The sequence below is a fragment of the Coregonus clupeaformis genome, chromosome 15, assembly GCF_020615455.1.
Source record: "Coregonus clupeaformis isolate EN_2021a chromosome 15, ASM2061545v1, whole genome shotgun sequence".
Classification (NCBI taxonomy): Eukaryota; Metazoa; Chordata; class Actinopteri; order Salmoniformes; family Salmonidae; genus Coregonus; species Coregonus clupeaformis.
The window spans coordinates 7,515,094-7,539,873 of NC_059206.1; the positions used below are offsets into that span (position 1 = coordinate 7,515,094).

At 48.2% G+C, this 24,780-nt stretch overlaps 1 protein-coding gene across 1 annotated transcript in view; it reads right to left on the reverse strand.

Moving 5' to 3' along the window:
• The window catches only part of LOC121583100 (A disintegrin and metalloproteinase with thrombospondin motifs 19-like), a 143,809-nt gene that overhangs the window by 72,449 nt on the left and 46,580 nt on the right, over positions 1 to 24,780 (reverse strand). Inside the window, exons 8-9 of the mRNA XM_045225348.1 lie at positions 4,613 to 4,718; positions 465 to 605 (exon numbers count right to left, since the gene is read on the reverse strand). Coding sequence (XP_045081283.1) covers positions 465 to 605; positions 4,613 to 4,718 — 247 coding nt within the window. The remainder of the gene's footprint in view (positions 1 to 464; positions 606 to 4,612; positions 4,719 to 24,780) is intronic.

The window sequence follows — 24,780 nt, forward strand, 5'->3', positions numbered from 1 at the left end:
AATGAAGACTAAAAAAGCTAATTTTCGTTTTCATGAATTGTTACGGTATAGCCAATTTTGACTTTGCAGCTGGCCGATCTAGTGAAAATCGCACAGTTCTGCCTCCAGGGCAAGATTCATGACAATAAACGTCAAACTGCATTCCTCCACAGCATGACTCCTGTGGCTGTTGTTGATGTTGTAAACAATTCTTTAGACATGCATGCATACTGTCACTGGGGGGGGGAGAGGAGTGAAACATTGAAGTATGCACGAAAAGGGCGTCCTGTTCTCTGTGAAATGGATGACACGGGGTAGTGACAATGGACTTCAAATAACCTTTATGAAATTAATAAATATATAAACGTTATTTTAACGTTTAAGTTGGTCAAACTGACATCCAATTAATGAAATGAAATGAATGAAATTATTAATTATCAGAGTGAGAGGGAGGAAGAAAGAGGAGGAAGAGGAGGCTGGTTTACCGGAGGAACTTCTCCACGTCGTCACGGCTACAGCCGGACCAGGAAACGTCGCCCAGGTTCTGACCTTTGACCCACTCTCCCGACATGATGTGGAGGCCGTCCGCACACGACTGGTGGTCGTTGTCGTGACTCACACCCATGCTACAGTCACAGAGAGAAAAAAAATATTATTGACTAAGGTTGCAAAATTCTAGTCTGTTTGTGCCATCATGCCACTCCTTGACACTCCTTATCATGCCATGATACCACAAACAAGGCTAGCAAAATTCCTAAAACTTTCCCAAAACGTATTTTTTCCCAGAAATCCTGGTTGCATGATTTCTCGAATAAGCAGGGTGTAAACTGCGAGGAAATCCAACATGTATTTCGGAAAAATGTTGCGACCCTATTATTGACATTACCAACACATTATCAACACGATCAAAACCAGAGGACAAAAAAATACACCCAACCTGGTCCGAGGAGGACACACTAGCATGAAACCATAACCATGTGTCGTTGCCGAAAAACAAGCAAGGACATGAAAAGCTCTGGGAATTAACAAATAAACATCGGCACAAGTTCACTCAGTCACGGGTATTAAATGCGCCTTGATTCCAGTTGCTGAAGGCACCGAGTCAATGTTCATCTGCTACAGATTTCTATCCAGAGGGAAGGGGAGGATGATGGGTTTCCAAATTAAGGTTGCACCCCCAAATGGCACCCTATTCCCTACATAGTGCACTACTTTTGACCAGAGCCCTATGACCTCATAGGGTTGAAATATCTTGTTTTTCTTTCCTTTTTTTTTGGTGCAAAATTTCATTTTTAACTGCACTGCCCATTTAAAGTGGTTTCATTGCCTTGGCTCTCTAGTGCAAATGAGAGACAAAAGTCCAGCAATAAAACATCAAGAAACACTGTTAGAAGTGTTTTTGTGGAAATTATTTTATGTGAGGGTTAAATCAGTGGACCAGATCATGGTTTACTTGAAGCTTGACCCCAAACCCCTCCTCTTCTTGACAACAAAACCCCCTCTGATATTTTTTTGGAAATATTCTGCTCTGCATGTCCATGGTGTATTTTAAGTCACTATTCACGTACAGATAATGCACATACATTATCATAAATCATATCCCATAATACGGAATCCTTCATTAGCAATATATTCCCAAAAGTCAACCTTCAGATCGTAGACGATTCCCCTCCATGTCTACATTTGGGTTTCCCCTCTTTTTCTCTCTCTTGTTTTTTTGCAGCAGGACAAAGTGAGACCTCCCGGGCCTATTGTGAAATCGCATTCGGTGAGAAAAGATCACGTGCATCATGGTTCACAGAGGAGGAACAAAAGCTTCTCTCTTGTAAAAAAAAAACGTTGATAAAGTTACTAAAAATGGAGGTGACCCGCAGGCCTTGTCAGGGACCCAACGGCTCGGGACTAAGCCGTGCCTTCCAGATGCTTTTCCCTCGCCCCACCATTGTCTACAGAGGACATGACCCCCCATCATTACCGGAGGAACAAAGTCAAACACTGAGTTGGTGAGGGAAATGTATCAAACTCTGCAACTTCTGCAAGTTGTTCAGAAACAACTTCTGCTAAAGAATGCCTGTTTGTTTCTCTCAAGTCATCACATGCCAGCCAGCCTGGAGTCTGCATAGGAAGGCTAGAGAGGATGTGAAATTCAGGTTCAGCTCAATATGGAACTCTGGTTTCTCTGTAAAACCATTCACAGCCAAACACCACACACAGATAAAGAAGTTGGCATTTGGACTGTGAAGCGTCTTTCCTGATTTGAGAGTTAACGTGACCATTCGCCGCTGCAATGGTTTTTAATCTCAGTTAGTTCTCCATGACTGGGTATAAACCCCCAGTGCTTAGAAGAACATTTTGGGTCATGTCTACTTCAGATTTTTTGTAGCCATTTTATCTTATGTTTTAAAAATGGCAAATTCAATGAGGCCATCCAAGCCATTGCAAAGACTGATACTTTGCTATTTTATTCTGAGCTACACAGCTAAAAACACATCATTTTTGACTGTCAGACATGTATATTAAGTTTAGTCCCAAATGTATAACAGATGGAATATGCCAAAAGCTATCCGCAAGAGCTTAATTTAAATAAAAATGTTCCTAAATCAAACATCAGTTTTCAACATCAGTAACATATCAAATGACATAACGAATATTTCACTTGATTGTATATTTTTGTAGCAATTATAGGATGAATTTTAACGGCAGTTCTCATTTCAGGTACTTTTGTGTTGAAAGGCCATTATTCATCTCTAGCTCCTTACAAAAATACTCAGACCATTAAGGCACATAAGTGTAATATATGACCAAATGATTTTAAAGGTTTATGGAAAAGAAACAGAGTGAAACACAAATTAAAATATAGTCAAACGAGAGAGATAGAACGAGAATGGTTACAATTTTGTCATTTTGAGTGGAAGGTGATGGATGACACATTGGATGAATATGTGTAATGACCTCATACCTCAGCCTTTCTTTTGCACCTTGTGTTTGGTGACTACGTCATGGCTTTCACCTTCCGAAGACAGATTTGCTCTGTCATGTGTCATGCTACGTTAGCCTTGTGTCATGCTACGTTAGCCCTCTGTCATGCTACGTTAGCCCTGTGACATGCTACGTTAGCCCTGTGACATGCTACGTTAGCCCTCTGTCATGCTACGTTAGCCCTGTGTCATGCTACGTTAGCCCTCTGTCATGCTACGTTAGCCCTGTGTCATGCTACGTTAGCCCTCTTTCATGCTACGTTAGCCCTGTGATATGCTACGCTAGCCATGTGACATGCTACGCTAGCCCTGTGACATGCTACGCTAGCCCTGTGACATGCTACGCTAGCCCTATGACAGTTGCACTCAACGGTATTGACTCCGTAATTAAATTCTGTGTCATTTCGCCCCAATTGCCTTTGGAAAGGGACTCAAGATACTTTGATGTCTTTGAGTTGGAGTCTGCATCAGTGTTGGCTTTGTGAAACTACTGCCAAGTCATGACGAACTCAAGCTCTGATCTCTGAGCTCATTTGGCAGAGACAAGTGTGCTCCAGGACTCATCAACTCGTTTTCCTGTTCGCTATCTTGAGACAGATACATCACACACAAACACACACATACACGCACACACACATCCCTGCCTGCACTAATAGCCTACATGTGAATGCCTTAAAGTACACGCATGCAAATTCATAGGAAGACTCGCGTCCCAAGACGCATGCTTGCACATAACATGGCATTAACAATGAAATAACTAGTTAATAATTAGCGTTATAGACTCAGATAACCCCATCTCTGTTGAACCAGTGAATCAGCAGTATCAAACTGGGACAAGCATGAGCACACAACAAAGAAAGCAACCAACTTCGGGCACTGATCTCACCACCCCAGAGACTTCAGTTGGTCCAACAAATCTACAGACACACACACAGTCGAATAAACAAAAGCTTCACATACACAATCCAATAAACAAAAGCTTCACACACACAATCCAATAAACAAAAGCTTCACACACACGGTCGGATAAACAAAAAGACAAACTGGAACAGCGGCTCCAGCCCTGACAAAGCACAGTGGTAATTTTGGAACAAAATTCAACCAGAGGATTTTCCTATACAGAGCTAGTGGGGATGATGATGACATCCTCTGGAGGCTTTCATAAGACCAGATGCTACATTAGCATTAGCGGAGCTGCTCACTAGGTCGCTCTGGGGGATCCCGTGGAGAGCCCTCTGGTGGCTAGTAGGCTCCTTTGACTTCCCCATACCACCATGACTTTACTTAACAGAGCTTTAGGGCTCAATTCAATCAATTTCGCGGAAGTTCAGCGTTACTTGCGTGATTGAAATTTAAAGGAATGTTCAGCGATACATACTGAATAGAGCCCTCACTCTGTTATCAGGGCATAAAATCCAGTCAGTGCATCTTAGCGACCAATTTCGCTGCTAAATTCAAGGTACAAAACTACTGCGTAAGCTTGTGTCGATAGATTTGTTTCCGCACAACTCATGGTATTGCACAGCCAACTGCCTATAGTAATTATAGATGTCATACCAGGTTTGTGAGAGAATTAAGTTGGTTAGCCTTTGTGGTGGATATCGCACTTGTGAAGTGCGAGTTGAAAGTTGTGGGAGAGGAAAAACTTGACTCACTTGTGGCCCATTTCGTGAGCGATGGTAAAGGCCAGGTTGAGGCCGTTGTCCTCGGCTAGGATGCATTTCCTTCTCTCGCTGCACATGCCGCTCAGGTAGGCAATGCCTGCAATGGGGAATAGGGAAAATAAAATGGTTGACATCTCTAAGGGCGAAATCCTATCTTTGTCCTCGCTTAACTCGACGATCAAGTTAATCATGCATTGATGTCAATGGATGAATTCCATGTAACCTGAGATAGGATTGGGGCCTTCGATCATCGTACTGTATCTACACAAAGTCACTTCGCAGCGAAGTATCCTATTGAAAAGTCTTTGCAAACACACATCAATTTGATTCTGATGAAAAATTCTGTGTCATATATTCTCAGACTGGTGTAAGCCGTGGTAACCCTACAATAGAACCTAACCCTAACCCTACAATAAACCCTAACCCTACCATCAGGGGCGTCATGCACCCCTAATATCTGAGGGGGCACAATGTACGTGAGGATGGCTGGGCCATGGTCTGGACGGGGCTAGGCCTTTTCAAACACCTGAAAGAGCTTTTTCCTATTTCCTAATTCTATGTAAAAATTCAATGTAAATAAATATGTCTATTGTTCTGCATATCTAAGCATACAGTGGCTTGCGAAAGTATTCACCCCCCTTGGCATTTTTCCAATTTTTTGCCTTAAAACCTGGAATTAAAATGGATTTTGGGGGGTTTGTATCATTTGATTTACACAACATGCCTACCACTTTGAAGATGCTAAATATTTTTTATTGTGAAACAAAAAAGAAATAAGACTAAAAAACTGAAACTTGAGTGTGCATAACTATTCACCCCCCCAAAGTCAATACTTTGTAAAGCCACCTATTGCAGCAATTACAGCTGCAAGTCTATTGGGGTATGTCTCTATAAGCTTGGCACATCTAGCCACTGGGATTTTTGCCCATTCTTCAAGGCAAAACTGCTCCAGCTCCTTCAAGTTGGATGGGTTCCGCTGGTGTACAGCAATCTTTAAGTCATACCTGTAACGAGGTGTAAATTAAGGAGTCAGGCGCAGGAGGTAAAATACCGAAGTCCAGAGTTTAATCCGTTTACATAAATCAAACACCTAAAGCATCAAAACGAAACTATTCCAAGGGAAAACATCCACCTTGGCATAAACACAGTGAATAGTAGCTCAACCGAGCTACACGCTCTCACAACAAACAATCACTCACAAAGACAAGGGGAACAGAGGGAACACTTATACACATACTAATTAGGGGAATGAGCACCAGGTGTGTGTGATTGACAAGACATGACTAGTGGAGTGATGAGAATGGGATCGGCAGTAGCTAGTACTCCGGTGACGAAGAACGCCGAAGCCTGCCTGAACCAGGAGGGGGGGCAGCCTCGGCGGAAGTCGTGACAATACCACAGATTCTCAATTGGATTGAGGTCTGTGCTTTGACTAGGCCATTCCAATACATTTAAATGTTTCCCCTTAAACCACTGGAGTGTTGCTTTAGCAGAATGCTTAGGGTCATTGTCCTGCTGGAAGGTGAACCTCCGTCCCAGTCTCAAATCTCTGGAAGACTGAAACAGGTTTCCCTCAAGGATTTCCCTGTATTTAGCGCCATCCATCATTCCGTCAATTCTGACCAGTTTTCCAGTCCCTGCCAATGAAAAACATCCCCACAGCATTTTTTTAATTTTCAAATTTTATTTATTTTATTTCACCTTTATTTAACCAGGTAAGCCAGTTGAGAACAAGTTCTCATTTACATGCTGCCACCACCATGCTTCACTGTGGGGATGGTGTTCTCGGGGTGATGAGAGGTGTTGGGATTGCGCCAGACATAGCATTTTCCTTAATGGCCATAAAGCTCAATTTTTGTCTTATCTGACAAAACCTTCTTCTGACAAAACCTTATCTGACAGTACCTTCTTCCATATTTTTGGGGAGTCTCCCACATGCCTTTTGGCGAACACCAAACGTGTTTGCTTATTTTTTTCTTTAAGCAATGGCTTTTTTCTGGCCACTCTTCCGTAAAGCCCAGCTCTGTGGAGTGTACGGCTTAAAGTGGTCCTATTGACAGATCCTCCAATCTCCGATGTGGAGCTTTGCAGCTCCTTCAGGGTTATCTTTGGTCTCTTTGTTGCCTCTCTGATTAATGCCCTCCTTGCCTGGTCCATGAGTTTTGGTGGGCGGCCCTCTCTTGGAAGGTATGCTGTGGTGCCATATTCTTTCAATTTTTTTATTATGGAGTAATGGTGCTCCGTGGGATGTTCAAAGTTTCGGATATTTTTTTATAACCCAATCCTGATCTGTACTTCTCCACAACTTTGTCCCTGACCTGTTTGGAGAGCTCCTTGGTCTTCTTGGTGCCGCTTGCTTGGTGGTTCCCCTTGCTTAGTGGTGTTGCAGACTCTGGGGCCTTTCAGAACAGGTGTATATATACTGAGATCATGTGACAGATCATGTGACACTTAGATTTCACAAATGTTTACTTTATTTAACAAATTATGTGACTTCTGAAGGTAATTGGTTGCACCAGATCTTATTTAGGGGCTTCATAGCAAAGGGGGTGAATACATATGCACGCACCACTTTGCAGTTGTTTTTTTTTGTTTACAAGTATTTTTTTTTTCATTTCACTTCACCAATTTGGACTATTTTGTGTATGTCCATTACATGAAATCCAAATAAAAATCCATTTAAATTACAGGTTGTAATGCAACAAAATAGGAAAAACGCCAAGTGGGATGAATACTTTTGCAAGGCACCGTACCTCTTGAGCTGTTCATTATGCTTAATTTTATGTAAAAAAATATGGCAATTGTTCTTCATATATAAGTATATCTCTTGAGCTGTCTTTATCCTCCTGACTGGTATTTCTTTTTTAAAGAAAGTAAATATGCTTTTCTGCATCTCTGCAAAAACCTGGGTAAAAGATTGAAAGGAATGTGAGTCTTATTCATTACATTTAGTTACTGCTTGCTTTTTAATTTCAGCAGGCTTGCCAGCTAAGATAGATAGACAAGCTAGCTCCTCTAACTTGATTGACAGCCTGAAATAGCTTATTGGTAACTAGTTATGGGGTTGGGAGATTGGTAACCTATCTGGGCTAGCTAAAGCCAACTTCATATAAATGTATTACAAAAAAATCATAATATATACAGTACCGTTCAAAGTTTGGGGTCACTTAGAAATGTCCTTGTTTTCGAAAGAAAAGCAATTTTTTTGTCCATTAAAATAACATCAAATTGATCAGAAATACAGTGTAGACATTGTTAATGTTGTAAATGGCTATTGTAGCTGGAAATGGCTGATTTTTAATGGAATATCTACATAGGCGTACAGAGGCCCATTATCAGCAACCATCAGTCCTGTGTTCCAATGGCACGTTGTGTTTGCTAATCCAAGTTTATCATTTTAAAAGGCTAATTGATCATTAGAACACCCTTTTGCAATTATGTTAGCACAGCTGAAAACTGTTGTGCTGATTAAAGAAGCAATAAAACTGGCCTTCTTGAGACTAGTTGAGTATCTGGAGCATCAGCAATTGTGGGTTTGATTACAGGCTCAAAATGCCCAGAAAAAAATTACCTTCTTCTGAAACTCGTCAGTCTATTTTTGCCAAGAAATCGTACAACGCTGTGCACTACTCCCTTCACAGAACAGCGCAAACTGGCTCTAACCAGAATAGAAAGAGGAGTGGGAGGCCCCGGTGCACAACTGAGCAAGAGGACAAATACATTAGAGTGTCTAGTTTGATTAAGATGGGCAAAAGAACACTGACACTGGACAGAGGAAGATTGGAAAAAAGTGTTATGGACAGACAAATCGAAGTTTGAGGTGTTCGGATCACAAAGAAGAACATTTGTGAGACACAGACCAAATGAAAAGATGCTGGAGGAGGGCTTGATGCCATCTGTCAAGCATGGTGGAGGCAATGTGATGGTCTTGGGGTGCTTTGGTGGTGGTAAAGTGGGAGATTTGTACAGGGTAAAAGGGATCTTGAAGAAGGAAGGCTATCACTCCATTTTGCAAGCCATGCCATAACCTGTGGACGGAGCTTGATTGGAGCCAATTTCCTCCTTCAACAGGACAATGACCCAAGGAACAGCTCCAAACTATGCAAGAACTATTTAGGGAAGAAGCAGTCAGCTGGTATTCTGTATATAATGGAGTGGCCAGCACAGTCACCAGATCTCAACCCTATTGAGCTGTTGTGGGAGCAGCTTGACCGTATGGTACGTAAGAAGTGCCCAATCCAACTTGTTGGAGTTGCTTCAGGAAGCATGGGGTGAAATCTCTTCAGATTACCTCATCAAATTGACAACTAGAATGCAAAGGTCTGCAAGGCTGTAATTGCTGGAGGATTCTTTGACGAAAGCAAAGTTTGAAGGACACAATTATTATTTCAATTTAAAATCATTATTTCTAACCTTGTCAATGACCACATTTCCTATGCATTTTGCTATATTTCCTATTCAAACTCATTTCATGTATGTTTTCATGGAAAACAAGGACATTTGTAAGTGACCCCAAAATGTTGAACTGTAGTGTGTATATATATATATATATATATATATATATATACAGTCGTGGTCAAAAGTATTGGTCTTCACAAAGTTCGCTGCTTCAGTGTTATGAGATATTTTTGTCAGATGTTACTATGGTATACTGAAGTATAATTACAAGCATTCCATAAGTGTCAAAGGCTTTTATTTACAATTACATTACGTTTATGCAAAGAGTCAATATTTGCAGTGTTGACCCTTCTTTTTCAAGACCTCTGCAATCCGCCCTGGCATGCTGTCAATTAACTTCTGGGCCACATCCTTACTGATGGCAGCCCATTCTTGCATAATCAATGCTTGGAGTTTGTCAGAATTTGTGGGGTTTTGTTTGTCCACCCGCCTCTTGAGGATCGACCACAAGTTCTCAATGGGATTAAGGTCTGGGGAGTTTCCTGGCCATGGACCCAAAATGTCAATGTTTGTTCCCGAGCCACTTAGTTATCACTTTTGCCTTATGGAAAGGTGCTCCATCATGCTGGAAAAGGCATTGGTCGTCACCAAACTGTTCTTGGATGGTTGGGAGAAGTTGCTCTCAGAGGATGTGTTGGTACCATTCTTTATTCATGGCTGTGTTCTTAGGCAAAATTGTGAGTGAGCCCACTCCCTTGGCTGAGAAGCAACCCCACATATGAATGGTCTCAGGATGCTTTACTGTTGGCATGACACAGGACAAGGTTTTTTCCGGATGCCCCAAACAATCAGAAAGGGGATTCATCAGAGAAAATGACTTTAGCCCAGTCCTCAGCAGTCCAATCCCTGTACCTTTTGCAGAATATCAGTCTGTCCCTGATGTTTTTCCTGGAGAGAAGTGGCTTCTTTGCTGCCCTTCTTGACACCAGGCCATCCTCCAAAAGTCTTCGCCTCACTGTGCGTGCAGATGCACTCACACCTGCCTGCTGCCATTCCTGAGCAAGCTCTGCACTGGTGGTGCCGCGATCCCGCAACTGAATCAACTTTAGGAGACGGTCCTGGCACTTGCTGGACTTTCTTGGGCGCCCTGACGCCTTCTTCACAACAATTGAACCTCTCTCCTTGAAGTTGTTGATGATCCGATAAATGGTTGATTTAGGTGCAATCTTCCTAGCAGTAATATCCTTGCCTGTGAAGCCCTTTTTGTGCAAAGCAATGATGACGGCACGTGTTTCCTTGCAGGTAACCATGGTTAACAGAGGAAGAACAATGATTTCAAGCACCACCCTCCTTTTAAAGCTTCCAGTCTGTTATTCTAACTCAATCAGCATGACAGAGTGATCTCCAGCCTTGTCCTCGTCAACACTCTCACCTGTGTTAACGAGAGAATCACTGACATGATGGCAGCTGGTCCTTTTCTGGCAGGGCTGAAATGCAGTGGAAATGTTTTTTGGGGATTAAGTTCATTTTCATGGCAAAGAGGGACTTTGCAATTAATTGCAATTTATCTGATCACTCTTCATGACATTCTGGAGTATATGCAAATTGCCATCATCAAAACTGAGGCAGCAGACTTTGTGAAAATTAGGATTTGTGTCATTCTCAAAACTTTTGACCACGACTGTATACACTACCGTTCAAAACCAACACTTTACATGTTGCGTTTATATTTTTGTTCAGTATATATATATATATATATATATATATATATATATATATATATATATATATATATATATATATATACTGAACAAAAAATATAAACCTGCCCCTGTGGGCATGGCGGATCTGGGGCATGATCGTTCTGCCTACAATAAACCCTAACCCTACAATAAACCCTAACTCTAACCCTACAATAATTCAGTATGGCCCTCTCCCCCTTCTCCTTCCCTCTCTTCCATCCAGTAATCACAATGGTTTCAGGCCTTTTTGAAAACATTTGGTTAGGTTCAAAGCGAGAAAAAAAAAAAATAACTCATTTTCATCCACCGTCAGGTAAATTGCCCTAACAGTTCAACATGCTAGCGTCATGTCTGGTGTGTGCTCCCGAATTCTGGCCTGGAAATGACAGCTGCAACTCTTTTGCTCCTGCGGGATCAGGTTAAGGGGGAAAACACGAGAAGGGGATTGTATCTTTTCTCATGTAGTGGATCGTACGCTGTGACCTTTGATGGCTTTAATCACCCCATTGAAAAGTATCCAGAACTAATGGATTCCATTATGAAAACCGGCAGTACAATCCCTCCTTTGATGGACAAAAATAAAATAAATTAAGTTCCGTTTCGAAGGGCCTGGATGACATCTTAGGCTGTCCATCTCACCACACACACACACACACACACACACACACACACACACACACACACACACACACACACACACACACACACACACACACACACACACACACACACACACACACACACACACTCCTCGTACTCACTCCTCCCAAACTGTCCTAATTGTCCATGTTTCTGTCTCTGCGATACCTCTCAGGACAGGGGCAGTATGACTGAATGGGTTTCAGGGCAATATGACTGAATGGGTTTCAGGGCAATATGACTGAATGGGTTTCAGGGCAGTATGACTGAATGGGTTTCAGGGCAATATGACTGAATGGGTTTCAGGGCAGTATGACTGAATGGGTTTCAGGGCAATATGACTGAATGGGTTTCAGGGCAATATGACTGAATGGGTTTCAGGGCAATATGACTGAATGGGTTTCAGGGCAGTATGACTGAATGGGTTTCAGGGCAATATGACTGGGTTCAATATGACTGGGTTTCAGGGCAATATGACTGGGTTCAATATGACTGGGTTCAATATGACTGGGTTTCAGGGCAATATGACTGGGTTTCAGGGCAATATGACTGGGTTTCAGGGCAATATGACTGGGTTCAATATGACTGGGTTCAATATGACTAGGTTCAATATGACTGGGTTTCAGGGCTATGCTGGGTTTCAGGGAATGACTGGGTTCAATATGACTGGGGGTTCAATATGACTGGGTTTCAGGGCAATATGACTGGGTTCAATATGACTGGGTTTCAGGGCAATATGACTGGGTTCAATATGACTGGGTTTCAGGGCAATATGACTGGGTTCAATATGACTGGGTTTCAGGGCAATATGACTGGGTTCAATATGACTGGGTTTCAGGGCAATATGACTGGGTTCAATATGACTGGGTTTCAGGGCAATATGACTGGGTTTCAGGGCAATATGACTGGGTTCAATATGACTGGGTTCAATATGACTGGGTTCAATATGACTGGGTTTCAGGGCAATATGACTGGGTTCAATATGACTGGGTTTCAGGGCAATATGACTGGGTTCAATATGACTGGGTTTCAGGGCAATATGACTGGGTTCAATATGACTGGGTTTCAGGGCAATATGACTGGGTTCAATATGACTGGGTTCAATATGACTGGGTTCCATATGACTGGGTTTCAGGGCAATATGACTGGGTTCAATATGACTGGGTTCCATATGACTAGGTTCAATATGACTGGGTTCAATATGACTGGGTTCAATATGACTGGGTTCAATATGACTGGGTTCAATATGACTGGGTTCAATATGACTGGGTTCCATATGACTGGGTTTCAGGGCAATATGACTGGGTTCAATATGACTGGGTTTCAGGGCAATATGACTGGGTTCAATATGACTAGGTTCAATATGACTGGGTTCAATATGACTGGGTTCAATATGACTGGGTTCAATATGACTGGGTTTCAGGGCAATATGACTGGGTTCAATATGACTGGGTTTCAGGGCAATATGACTGGGTTCAATATGACTGGGTTCAATATGACTGAATGGGTTTCAGGGCAATATGACTGGGTTTCAGGGCAATATGACTGGGTTCAATATGACTGGGTTCAATATGACTGGGTTCAATATGACTAGGTTCAATATGACTGGGTTCAATATGACTGGGTTCAATATGACTAGGTTCAATATGACTGGGTTCAATATGACTGGGTTCAATATGACTGGGTTCAATATGACTGGGTTTCAGGGCAATATGACTGGGTTTCAGGGCAATATGACTGGGTTTCAGGGCAATATGACTGGGTTCAATATGACTGGGTTCAATATGACTGGGTTTCAGGGCAATATGACTGGGTTTCAGGGCAATATGACTGGGTTTCAGGGCTAGACGGTAGAGATTAGCCTCTAATCTGCCCATTAGTGAATGCTAGGCCTCTCTGTCAGCCCTGGCCCTGTGAAGTAACAGCCAGTCACTCTGTTCCCCTGCACTTAGCTGGGCATCTGGCCCTTCTGGGTGTTGAGTTGGCTTGAAAAGGCCCCTAATGACACCCCTCCTCTTCTTTGAGAAATGTGAGACGACAAGTCGCTGTGATCCCGATGATAATGCTCTCTGCCATCGCCCATTTATGTAAGGGCCTCCGCCGGTAGGCAAACCATGTCAATACCAGGCAGTGGCTGGAGGTAAGATGTGTTTGGGCTGGCGTTGCTCCTTTCAGGTAGGGGAGGGGGGGAGGGAGGGAGGCAGACAATGAGTCTTTATGCTAGATGTTTTGACATATTATCTCCATGCTCCAGCCGGCAAATCCTCCGTCATTAGTCAAACCTCATGTAAATGAGGGGGAGGAATGGACAGGGTGGGCTAGAACAAGTTCTACAACAACCACATAGCGGAGCTTTCACCTAGACTACAACGGTTTCCAGATTGTCTTCATTTCACAGAAAGTAATGGAAGCAGCAGAATATTTCTGTGTTCTCCCTCCGTCAGATAGTAAAATAAACGTAATATAAGAACTTGTTTTTATGAAGTATATGTTCAATGGACTTGCAACTCCAAATCCAGGGGAAACGTATGGACTTTTATCCTCCTGGAGTACCCAAAACCATTTCGCTTGATATTTTTATAGTTTAACATCAATCTGGGAATCCGTCTAACGACAAACCCATGGCTCTAAGCCCACATGTGCGGTACACCTGTACTGACTACGCGGCGGGTACTGCGGCAAACCTACAGTAGACAGGCTGCTTTAAGATCTGGTTTGGAGCCCTCCCATCATCCTGTCCTGTCATACTAGGGGCTGGCGTTTATGAAATAGGGTACGGGACAAACACAGGAGCAAAGGAATGCTACGGTGCCTCGGTAGGGTATCTGTGATCTACGAGTGTGAACGTCAGATGAACATTGCGTAGTAACTAGAATGGTGTTGTATACTTTGAAATGTATGGTGATGGGATTTTCAGGTGTTCTACTTAAAGCAGTAGCTTTAACGTCTGTGCGTCTACCCCCACACAACATTCCCCCATGTTGTTGTACAATTTTTACTCCATCCTTATTCTAAGGCTTAAACTGACAAACATTTACCCATTAAAATCCTACCATTGTCAGGGTTGAGTGTAGATGTGGTGTGGAATCATGCGCAGGACACACAGAGGCTTCGTACTGACGTCTTTAGTGAAGACAAAAGAACAAGCCAAACACGGCAACAGGCAACCAGGCAGGCAAGCGAACTTTACGCAACTCGGTAAAGTGCAAAACAAAGGCGCACAAAGTGCGGAACTCTCTCTAAACAAAATACAGAGAGAACATAAACGAACTAGCACACAACGTGACAACGAACAATTACACACAACACAAGACAAAACTCAAGAGAACTATATAGGACGCATAATGAACACTAACAAGGAACAGGTGTAACAAAACAGACAAAACCAATCAAACATCGAAACATAGAAAGGTGGCAGCTAGTACTCCGGAGACGACGACCGCCGAAGCCTGCCCGAACAAGGAGAAGGAGCAGCCTCGGCCGAAACCGTGACAACCATCTACGGATGCACTCAACGCTATCAAACTGTGGCACAGTGTAACTGGCGAAGAAAAAAGGGAATCATCTCCTTTTAGTGTATGATTTTAGAGTGAGGCGAGGGGAACATTGTAGCGAAAACCTTCAGTTCAAATAACATGGACATGCACCGTCCGAACAGGCACAGGGGGGTGTTACGCCGAATTTGTCAACCATTAACTTTAGCTTTGCAGCCATGTTGCACACAGCAGCGCCAGCATAAATTACCCATAACCACACCAGTGAGCCTTGATAGGGTACGTTAGCATTAGCAGGGTAGGGAGTTAATGGCCGACATGAACCAGAGGAACCAGAGGTTGTGAGAATCTAGGTCAACGGCTGGCTTTCCACCTCGAACTTTTCTTTCTCTCCCTCTACCTGTCCCTCTCTACAGTGATGGCTTTGTGACATGCTGTCTGTGTATGTCACGCTAACTCCACTCGTGGAGGCTGAAACCTAGTCCTGAAGCCAGCCAGGAGGCTGAAACCTAGTCCTGAACCCAGCCAGGAGGCTGAAACCTAGCCCTGAAGCCAGCCAGGAGGCTGAAACCTAGCCCTGAAGCCAGCCAGGAGGCTGAAACCTAGCCCTGAAGCCAGCCAGGAGGCTGAAACCTAGCCCTGAAGCCAGCCAGGAGGCTGAAACCTAGTCCTGAAGCCAGCCAGGAGGCTGAAACCTAGCCCTGAAGCTAGCCAGGAGGCTGAAACCTAGCCCTGAAGCCAGCCAGGAGGCTGAAACCTAGCCCTGAACCCAGCCAGGAGTCTGAAACCTAGCTCTGAAGCCAGCCAGGAGGCTGAAACCTAGCCCTGAAGCCAGCCAGGAGGCTGAAACCTAGCCCTGAAGCCAGCCAGGAGGCTGAAACCTAGCCCTGAAGCCAGCCAGGAGGCTGAAACCTAGTCCTGAACCCAGCCAGGAGTCTGAAACCTAGCCCTGAAGCCAGCCAGGAGGCTGAAACCTAGCCCTGAAGCCAGCCAGGAGGCTGAAACCTAGCCCTGAAGCCAGCCAGGAGGCTGAAACCTAGCCCTGAAGCCAGCCAGGAGGCTGAAACCTAGTCCTGAAGCCAGCCAGGAGGCTGAAACCTAGCCCTGAAGCTAACCAGGAGGCTGAAACCTAGCCCTGAAGCCAGCCAGGAGGCTGAAACCTAGCCCTGAACCCAGCCAGGAGGCTGAAACCTAGCCCTGAAGCCAGCCAGGAGGCTGAAACCTAGCCCTGAAGCCAGCCAGGAGGCTGAAACCTAGCCCTGAAGCCAGCCAGGAGGCTGAAACCTAGCCCTGAAGCCAGCCAGGAGGCTGAAACCTAGCCCTGAAGCCAGCCAGGAGGCTGAAACCTCGCCCTGAAGCCAGCCAGGAGGCTGAAACCTAGCCCTGAAGCCAGCCAGGAGGCTGAAACCTCATCCTGAACCCAGCCAGGAGGCTGGAAACCTAGCCCTGAAGCCAGCCAGGAGGCTGAAACCTAGCCCTGAAGCCAGCCAGGGAGGCTGAAACCTAGCCCTGAAGCCAGCCAGGAGGCTGAAGCCTAGCCCTGAAGCCAGCCAGGAGGCTGAAACCTAGCCCTGAAGCCAGCCAGGAGGCTGAAACCTAGCCCTGAAGCCAGCCAGGAGGCTGAAACCTAGCCCTGAAGCCAGCCAGGAGGCTGAAACCTAGTCCTGAAGCCAGCCAGGAGGCTGAAACCTAGCCCTGAAGCCAGCCAGGAGGCTGAAACCTAGCCCTGAAGCCAGCCAGGAGGCTGAAACCTAGCCCTGAAGCCAGCCAGGAGGCTGAAACCTAGCCCTGAAGCCAGCCAGGAGGCTGAAACCTAGCCCTGAAGCCAGCCAGGAGTCTGAAACCTAGCTCTGAAGCCAGCCAGGAGGCTGAAACCTAGCCCTGAAGCCAGCCAGGAGGCTGAAACCCTAGCCCTGAAGCCAGCCAGGAGGCTGAAACCTAGCCCTGAAGCCAGCCAGGAGGGCTGAAACCTAGTCCTGAACCCAGCCAGGAGTCTGAAACCTAGCCCTGAAGCCAGCCAGGAGGCTGAAACCTAGCCCTGAAGCCAGCCAGGAGGCTGAAACCTAGCCCTGAAGCCAGCCAGGAGGCTGAAACCCAGCCCTGAAGCCAGCCAGGAGGCTGAAACCTAGTCCTGAAGCCAGCCAGGAGGCTGAAACCTAGCCCTGAAGCTAGCCAGGAGGCTGAAACCTAGCCTGAAGCCAGCCAGGAGGCTGAAACCCTAGCCCTGAAGCCCAGCCAGGAGGCTGAAACCTAGCCTGAAGCCAGCCAGGAGGCTGAAACCTAGCCCTGAAGCCAGCCAGGAGGCTGAAACCTAGCCCTGAAGCCAGCCAGGAGGCTGAAACCTAGCCCTGAAGCCAGCCAGGAGGCTGAAACCTAGCCCTGAAGCCAGCCAGGAGGCTGAAACCTCGCCCTGAAGCCAGCCAGGAGGCTGAAACCTAGCCCTGAAGCCAGCCAGGAGGCTGAAACCTCATCCTGAACCCAGCCAGGAGGCTGGAAACCTAGCCCTGAAGCCAGCCAGGAGGCTGAAACCTAGCCCTGAAGCCAGCCAGGAGGCTGAAACCTAGCCCTGAAGCCAGCCAGGAGGCTGAAGCCTAGCCCTGAAGCCAGCCAGGGAGGCTGAAACCTAGCCCTGAAGCCAGCCAGGAGGCTGAAACCTAGCCCTGAAGCCAGCCAGGAGGCTGAAACCTAGCCCTGAAGCCAGCCAGGAGGCTGAAACCTAGCTCTGAAGCCAGCCAGGAGGCTGAAACCTAGTCCTGAAGCCAGCCAGGAGGCTGAAACCTAGCCCTGAAGCCAGCCAGGAGGCTGAAACCTAGCCCTGAACCCAGCCAGAGTCTGAAACCTGCCTCTGAACAGCCAGGAGGCTGAAACCTAGCCCTGAAGCCAGCCAGGAGGCTGAAACCTAGCCCTGAAGCCAGCCAGGAGGCTGAAACCTAGCCCTGAAGCCAGCCAGGAGGCTGAAACCTAGTCCTGAACCCAGCCAGGAGGCTGAAACCTAGGCCCTGAAGCCAGCCAGGAGGCTGAAACCTAGCCCTGAAGCCAGCCAGGAGGCTGAAACCTAGCCCTGAAGCCAGCCAGGAGGCTGAAACCTAGCCCTGAAGCCAGCCAGGAGGCTGAAACCTAGTCCTGAAGCCAGCCAGGAGGCTGGAAACCTAGCCCTGAAGCCAGCCAGGAGGCTGAAACCTAGGGCCCTGAAGCCAGCCAGGAGGCTGAAACCTAGCCCTGAACCCAGCCAGGAGGCTGAAACCTAGCCCTGAAGCCAGCCAGGAGGCTGAAACCTAGCCCTGAAGCCAGCCAGGAGGCTGAAACCTAGCCCTGAAGCCAGCCAGGAGGCTGAAACCTAGCCCTGAAGCCAGCCAGGAGGCTGAAACCTCGCCCTGAAGCCAGCCAGGAGGCTGAAACCTAGCCCTGAAGCCAGCCAGGAGGCTGAAACCTATCCTGAACCCAGCCAGGAGGCTGAAACCTAGCCCTGAAGCCAGCCAGGAGGCTGAAACCTAGCCCTGAAGCCAGCCAGGAGGCTGAAACCTAGCCCTGAAGCCAGCCAGGAGGCTGAAGCCTAGCCCTGAAGCCAGCCAGGAGGCTGAAACCTAGCCCTGAAGCCAGCCAGGAGGCTGAAACCTAGCCCTGAAGCCAGCCAGGAGGCTGAAACCTAGCCCTGAAGCCAGCCAGGAGGCTGAAACCTAGCCCTGAAGCCAGCCAGGAGGCTGAAACCTAGTCCTGAACCCAGCCAGGAGGCTGAAACCTAGCCCTGAAGCCAGCCAGGAGGCTGAAACCTAGTCCTGAACCCAGCCAGGAGGCTGAAACCTAGTCCTGAAGCCAGCCAGGAGGCTGAAACCTAGCCCTGAAGCCAGCCAGGAGGCTGAAACCTACCTGAAGCCAGCCAGGAGGCTGAAACCTAGTCCTGAAGCCAGCCAGGAGGCTGAAACCTAGTCCTGAACCCAGCCAGGAGGCTGAAACCTAGCCCTGAAGCCAGCCAGGAGGCTGAAACCTAGCCCTGAAGCCCAGCCAGGAGGCTGAAACCTAGCCCTGAAGCCAGCCAGGAGGCTGAAACCTAGCCCTGAAGCCAGCCAGGAGGCTGAAACCTAGTCCTGAAGCCAGCCAGGAGGCTGAAACCTAGTCCTGAAGCCAGCCAGGAGGCTGGAAACCTAGCCCTGAAGCCAGCCAGGAGGCTGAAACCTAGCCCTGAAGCCAGCCAGGAGGCTGAAACCTAGCCCTGAAGCCAGCCAGGAGGCTGAAACCTAGCCCTGAAGCCAGCCAGGAGGCTGAAACCTAGCCCTGAAGCCAGCCAGGAGGCTGAAACCTAGCCCTGAAGCCAGCCAGGAGGCTGAAACCTAGTCCTGAAGCCAGCCAGGAGGCTGAAACCTAGCCCTGAAGCTAGCCAGGAGGCTGAAACCTAGTCCCTGAAGCCAGCCAGGAGGCTGAAACCTAGTCCTGAACCCAGCCAGGAGGCTGAAACCTAGCCCTGAAGCCAGCCAGGAGGCTGAAACCTAGTCCTGAAGCCAGCCAGGAGGCTGAAACCTAGTCCTGAACCCAGCCAGGAGGCTGAAACCTAGCCCTGAAGCCAGCCAGGAGGCTGAAACCTAGTCCTGAACCCAGCCAGGAGGCTGAAACCTAGTCCTGAAGCCAGCCAGGAGGCTGAAACCTAGCCCTGAAGCCAGGAGGCGAAACCGGCCCTGAAGCCAGCCAGGAGGCTGAAACCTAGTCCTGAAGCCAGCCAGGAGGCTGAAACCTAGCCCTGAAGCCAGCCAGGAGGCTGAAACCTAGTCCTGAAGCCAGCCAGGAGGCTGAAACCTAGTCCTGAAGCCAGCCAGGAGGCTGAAACCTAGCTCTGAAGCCAGCCAGGAGGCTGAAACCTAGTCCTGAAGCCAGCCAGGAGGCTGAAACCTAGTCCTGAAGCCAGCCAGGAGGCTGAAACCTAGCCCTGAAGCCAGCCAGGAGGCTGAAACCTAGCCCTGAAGCCAGCCAGGAGGCTGAAACCTAGCCCTGAAGCCAGCCAGGAGGCTGAAACCTAGTCCTGAACCCAGCCAGGAGGCTGAAACCTAGTCCTGAAGCCAGCCAGGAGGCTGAAACCTAGCCCTGAAGCCAGCCAGGAGGCTGAAACCTAGTCCTGAACCCAGCCAGGAGGCTGAAACCTAGTCCTGAACCCAGCCAGGAGGCTGAAACCTAGTCCTGAACCCAGCCAGGAGGCTGAAACCTAGTCCTGAACCCAGCCAGGAGGCTGAAACCTAGTCCTGAACCCAGCCAGGAGGCTGAAACCTAGTCCTGAACCCAGCCAGGAGGCTGAAACCTAGTCCTGAACCCAGCCAGGAGGCTGAAACCTAGTCCTGAACCCAGCCAGGAGGCTGAAACCTAGTCCTGAACCCAGCCAGGAGGCTGAAACCTAGTCCTGAACCCAGCCAGGAGGCTGAAACCTAGCCCTGAAGCCAGCCAGGAGGCTGAAACCTAGTCCTGAACCCAGCCAGGAGGCTGAAACCTAGTCCTGAACCCAGCCAGGAGGCTGAAACCTAGTCCTGAACCCAGCCAGGAGGCTGAAACCTAGCCCTGAAGCCAGCCAGGAGGCTGAAACCTAGTCCTGAAGCCAGCCAGGAGGCTGAAACCTAGCCCTGAAGCCAGCCAGGAGGCTGAAACCTAGCCCTGAAGCCAGCCAGGAGGCTGAAACCTAGTCCTGAAGCCAGCCAGGAGGCTGAAACCTAGCCCTGAAGCCAGCCAGGAGGCTGAAACCTAGTCCTGAAGCCAGCCAGGAGGCTGAAACCTAGCCCTGAAGCCAGCCAGGAGGCTGAAACCTAGCCCTGAAGCCAGCCAGGAGGCTGAAACCTAGTCCTGAACCCAGCCAGGAGGCTGAAACCTAGTCCTGAACCCAGCCAGGAGGCTGAAACCTAGCCCTGAAGCTAACCAGGAGGCTGAAACCTAGCCCTGAAGCCAGCCAGGAGGCTGAAACCTAGCCCTGAAGCCAGCCAGGAGGCTGAAACCTCGCCCTGAAGCCAGCCAGGAGGCTGAAACCTAGCCCTGAAGCCAGCCAGGAGGCTGAAACCTCATCCTGAACCCAGCCAGGAGGCTGGAAACCTAGCCCTGAAGCCAGCCAGGAGGCTGAAACCTAGCCCTGAAGCCAGCCAGGAGGCTGAAACCTAGCCCTGAAGCCAGCCAGGAGGCTGAAGCCTAGCCCTGAAGCCAGCCAGGAGGCTGAAACCTAGCCCTGAAGCCAGCCAGGAGGCTGAAACCTAGCCCTGAAGCCAGCCAGGAGGCTGAAACCTAGCCCTGAAGCCAGCCAGGAGGCTGAAACCTAGCCCTGAAGCCAGCCAGGAGGCTGAAACCTAGTCCTGAACCCAGCCAGGAGGCTGAAACCTAGCCCTGAAGCCAGCCAGGAGGCTGAAACCTAGTCCTGAACCCAGCCAGGAGGCTGAAACCTAGCCCTGAAGCCAGCCAGGAGGCTGAAACCTAGCCCTGAAGCCAGCCAGGAGGCTGAAACCTAGTCCTGAACCCAGCCAGGAGGCTGAAACCTAGTCCTGAAGCCAGCCAGGAGGCTGAAACCTAGTCCTGAACCAGCCAGGAGGCTGAAACCTAGTCCTGAAGCCAGCCAGGAGGCTGAAACCTAGTCCTGAAGCCAGCCAGGAGGCTGAAACCTAGTCCTGAAGCCAGCCAGGAGGCTGAAACCTAGCCCTGAAGCCAGCCAGGAGGCTGAAACCTAGTCCTGAAGCCAGCCAGGAGGCTGAAACCTAGTCCTGAAGCCAGCCAGGAGGCTGAAACCTAGCCCTGAAGCCAGCCAGGAGGCTGAAACCTAGTCCTGAAGCCAGCCAGGAGGCTGAAACCTAGCCCTGAAGCCAGCCAGGAGGCTGAAACCTAGTCCTGAAGCCAGCCAGGAGGCTGAAACCTAGTCCTGAAGCCAGCCAGGAGGCTGAAACCTAGCCCTGAAGCCAGCCAGGAGGCTGAAACCTAGCCCTGAAGCCAGCCAGGAGGCTGAAACCTAGCCCTGAAGCCAGCCAGGAGGCTGAAACCTAGTCCTGAAGCCAGCCAGGAGGCTGAAACCTAGTCCTGAAGCCAGCCAGGAGGCTGAAACCTAGTCCTGAAGCCAGCCAGGAGGCTGAAACCTAGTCCTGAACCCAGCCAGGAGGCTGAAACCTAGTCCTGAACCCAGCCAGGAGGCTGAAACCTAGTCCTGAACCCAGCCAGGAGGCTGAAACCTAGTCCTGAACCCAGCCAGGAGGCTGAAACCTAGTCCTGAACCCAGCCAGGAGGCTGAAACCTAGTCCTGAACCCAGCCAGGAGGCTGAAACCTAGTCCTGAACCCAGCCAGGAGGCTGAAACCTAGTCCTGAAGCCAGCCAGGAGGCTGAAACCTAGTCCTGAACCCAGCCAGGAGGCTGAAACCTAGTCCTGAAGCCAGCCAGGAGGCTGAAACCTAGCCCTGAAGCCAGCCAGGAGGCTGAAACCTAGCCCTGAAGCCAGCCAGGAGGCTGAAACCTAGCCCTGAAGCCAGCCAGGAGGCTGAAACCTAGCCCTGAAGCCAGCCAGGAGGCTGAAACCTAGCCCTGAAGCCAGCCAGGAGGCTGAAACCTAGTCCTGAACCCAGCCAGGAGGCTGAAACCTAGCCCTGAAGCCAGCCAGGAGGCTGAAACCTAGCCCTGAAGCCAGCCAGGAGGCTGAAACCTAGTCCTGAAGCCAGCCAGGAGGCTGAAACCTAGCCCTGAAGCCAGCCAGGAGGCTGAAACCTAGTCCTGAAGCCAGCCAGGAGGCTGAAACCTAGTCCTGAAGCCAGCCAGGAGGCTGAAACCTAGTCCTGAACCCAGCCAGGAGGCTGAAACCTAGTCCTGAAGCCAGCCAGGAGGCTGAAACCTAGCCCTGAACCCAGCCAGGAGGCTGAAACCTAGTCCTGAACCCAGCCAGGAGGCTGAAACCTAGCCCTGAAGCCAGCCAGGAGGCTGAAACCTAGCCCTGAAGCCAGCCAGGAGGCTGGGAGAGCCGGGCCAAAGGGGTGAGGTCAAAGACAGTGCACTTTGACAGCTCCGAGAGGTCATTAAAACCTAACAGACCTCCGGATGGGACAGCCAACACCCAGACTCGAGGCCCGCCGGGTTTTAACTGGTATCGTGTCCCTTTGACTTACACACATGCAACTACGCACACACACAAACACACATATACAAGCACACAAAAACAAACAAGCAAACACACACACACACACACATGCAACTACGCACACACACAAACACATGTATACAAGCACACAAAAACAAACAAGCAAACACACACACACACACACATGCAACTACGCACACACACAAACACACATATACAAGCACACAAAAACAAACAAGCAAACACACACACACACACATGCACATATACATTCACACACACACACATACACACACACACAAACACGCACAGACGCACACACACACACACACAAATACACATATACATGCACATTCACACACACACATACACACACACATGCACACGCATACACACACACAAATACACATTTACATACACATTCACACACACACATACACACACACATGCACACGCATACACACACACAAATACACATATACATACATATTCACACACACACACACTTAATTATTAGAGCATAGCTACAGGGGTGGTCCTAGTTTTGAGAGGAACCCCATCATAGATAACTTTACTGTCCGTACAACTACATGAATCATTTCCTGATAAAAACCCACAACAAGTCCGTTTCCACCAGAGCTTCAGAGCCACACCGACAAAACCACATCAAACAAACCACATCTCCTTCTAACACAGGCAGGATTACATCATGTTTTCCTCTACTCTTCCTTTATTCTCAATGGGAGGTGCCATGGCGTGTTGCTTGGTAGTCTGTTCGCCCTCGGCCTTGTGGGTCGTGGTCAAAAGTAGTGCACTAAATAGGGAATAGGGTGTAATTTGGGACACTACCCCCTCCTTGTGACTACCTGTGAGGACAGGCATGCACTGAGCTTGGCCAGGGGGGTGGAAGGGCGGTTTGGGAAACATCTGATGGCTCGTTATGTCCTCCCATAAAAACAACGCCATTACCTAAGCGCTGGTGCGTGTGTGTGTGTGCATGTGTGTCTATGTGTGCGTGTGTGTCTGTGTGTGTTGTGTGTGTCTATGTGTGCGTGTGTGTCTGTGTGTGTTGTGTGTGTCTATGTGTGCGTGTGTGTCTGTGTGTGTTCTGTGTGTCTGTGTGTGTTGTGTGTGTCTGTGTGCGTGTGTGTCTGTGTGTGTTGTGTGTGTCTGTGTGTGTTGTGCGTGTCTGTGTTTGTGTGTTGTGAGAGAGAGAGGAATGTGTGAGAGTGTGTATGTGTGAACAAAGCAACCTCGTCACAACACTCCAACACTTTTAACAGCACACTGTGAAGTGAACCTCTCCCAACAGCTTCTAAGGCTAGAAGAACAGTCCATGATGTAACAGGACATGATGTTACAGGACATGATGTAACAGGACATGATATATCAGGACATGATGTAACAGGCCATGATATATCAGGACATGATGTAACAGGACATGATGTAACAGGCCATGATATATCAGGACATGATGTTACAGGACATGATGTAACAGGCCATGATATATCAGGACATGATGTAACAGGACATGATGTAACAGGACATGATGTAACAGGACATGATGTATCAGGCCATGATGTTACAGGACATGATGTATCAGGCCATGATGTATCAGGCCATGATGTTACAGGACATGATGTATCAGGCCATGATGTATCAGGCCATGATGTTACAGGACATGATGTAACAGGCCATGATGTAACAGGCCATGATGTATCAGGCCATGATGTATCAGGCCATGATGTTACAGGACATGATGTAACAGGCCATGATGTAACAGGACATGATGTAACAGGACATGATGTAACAGGCCA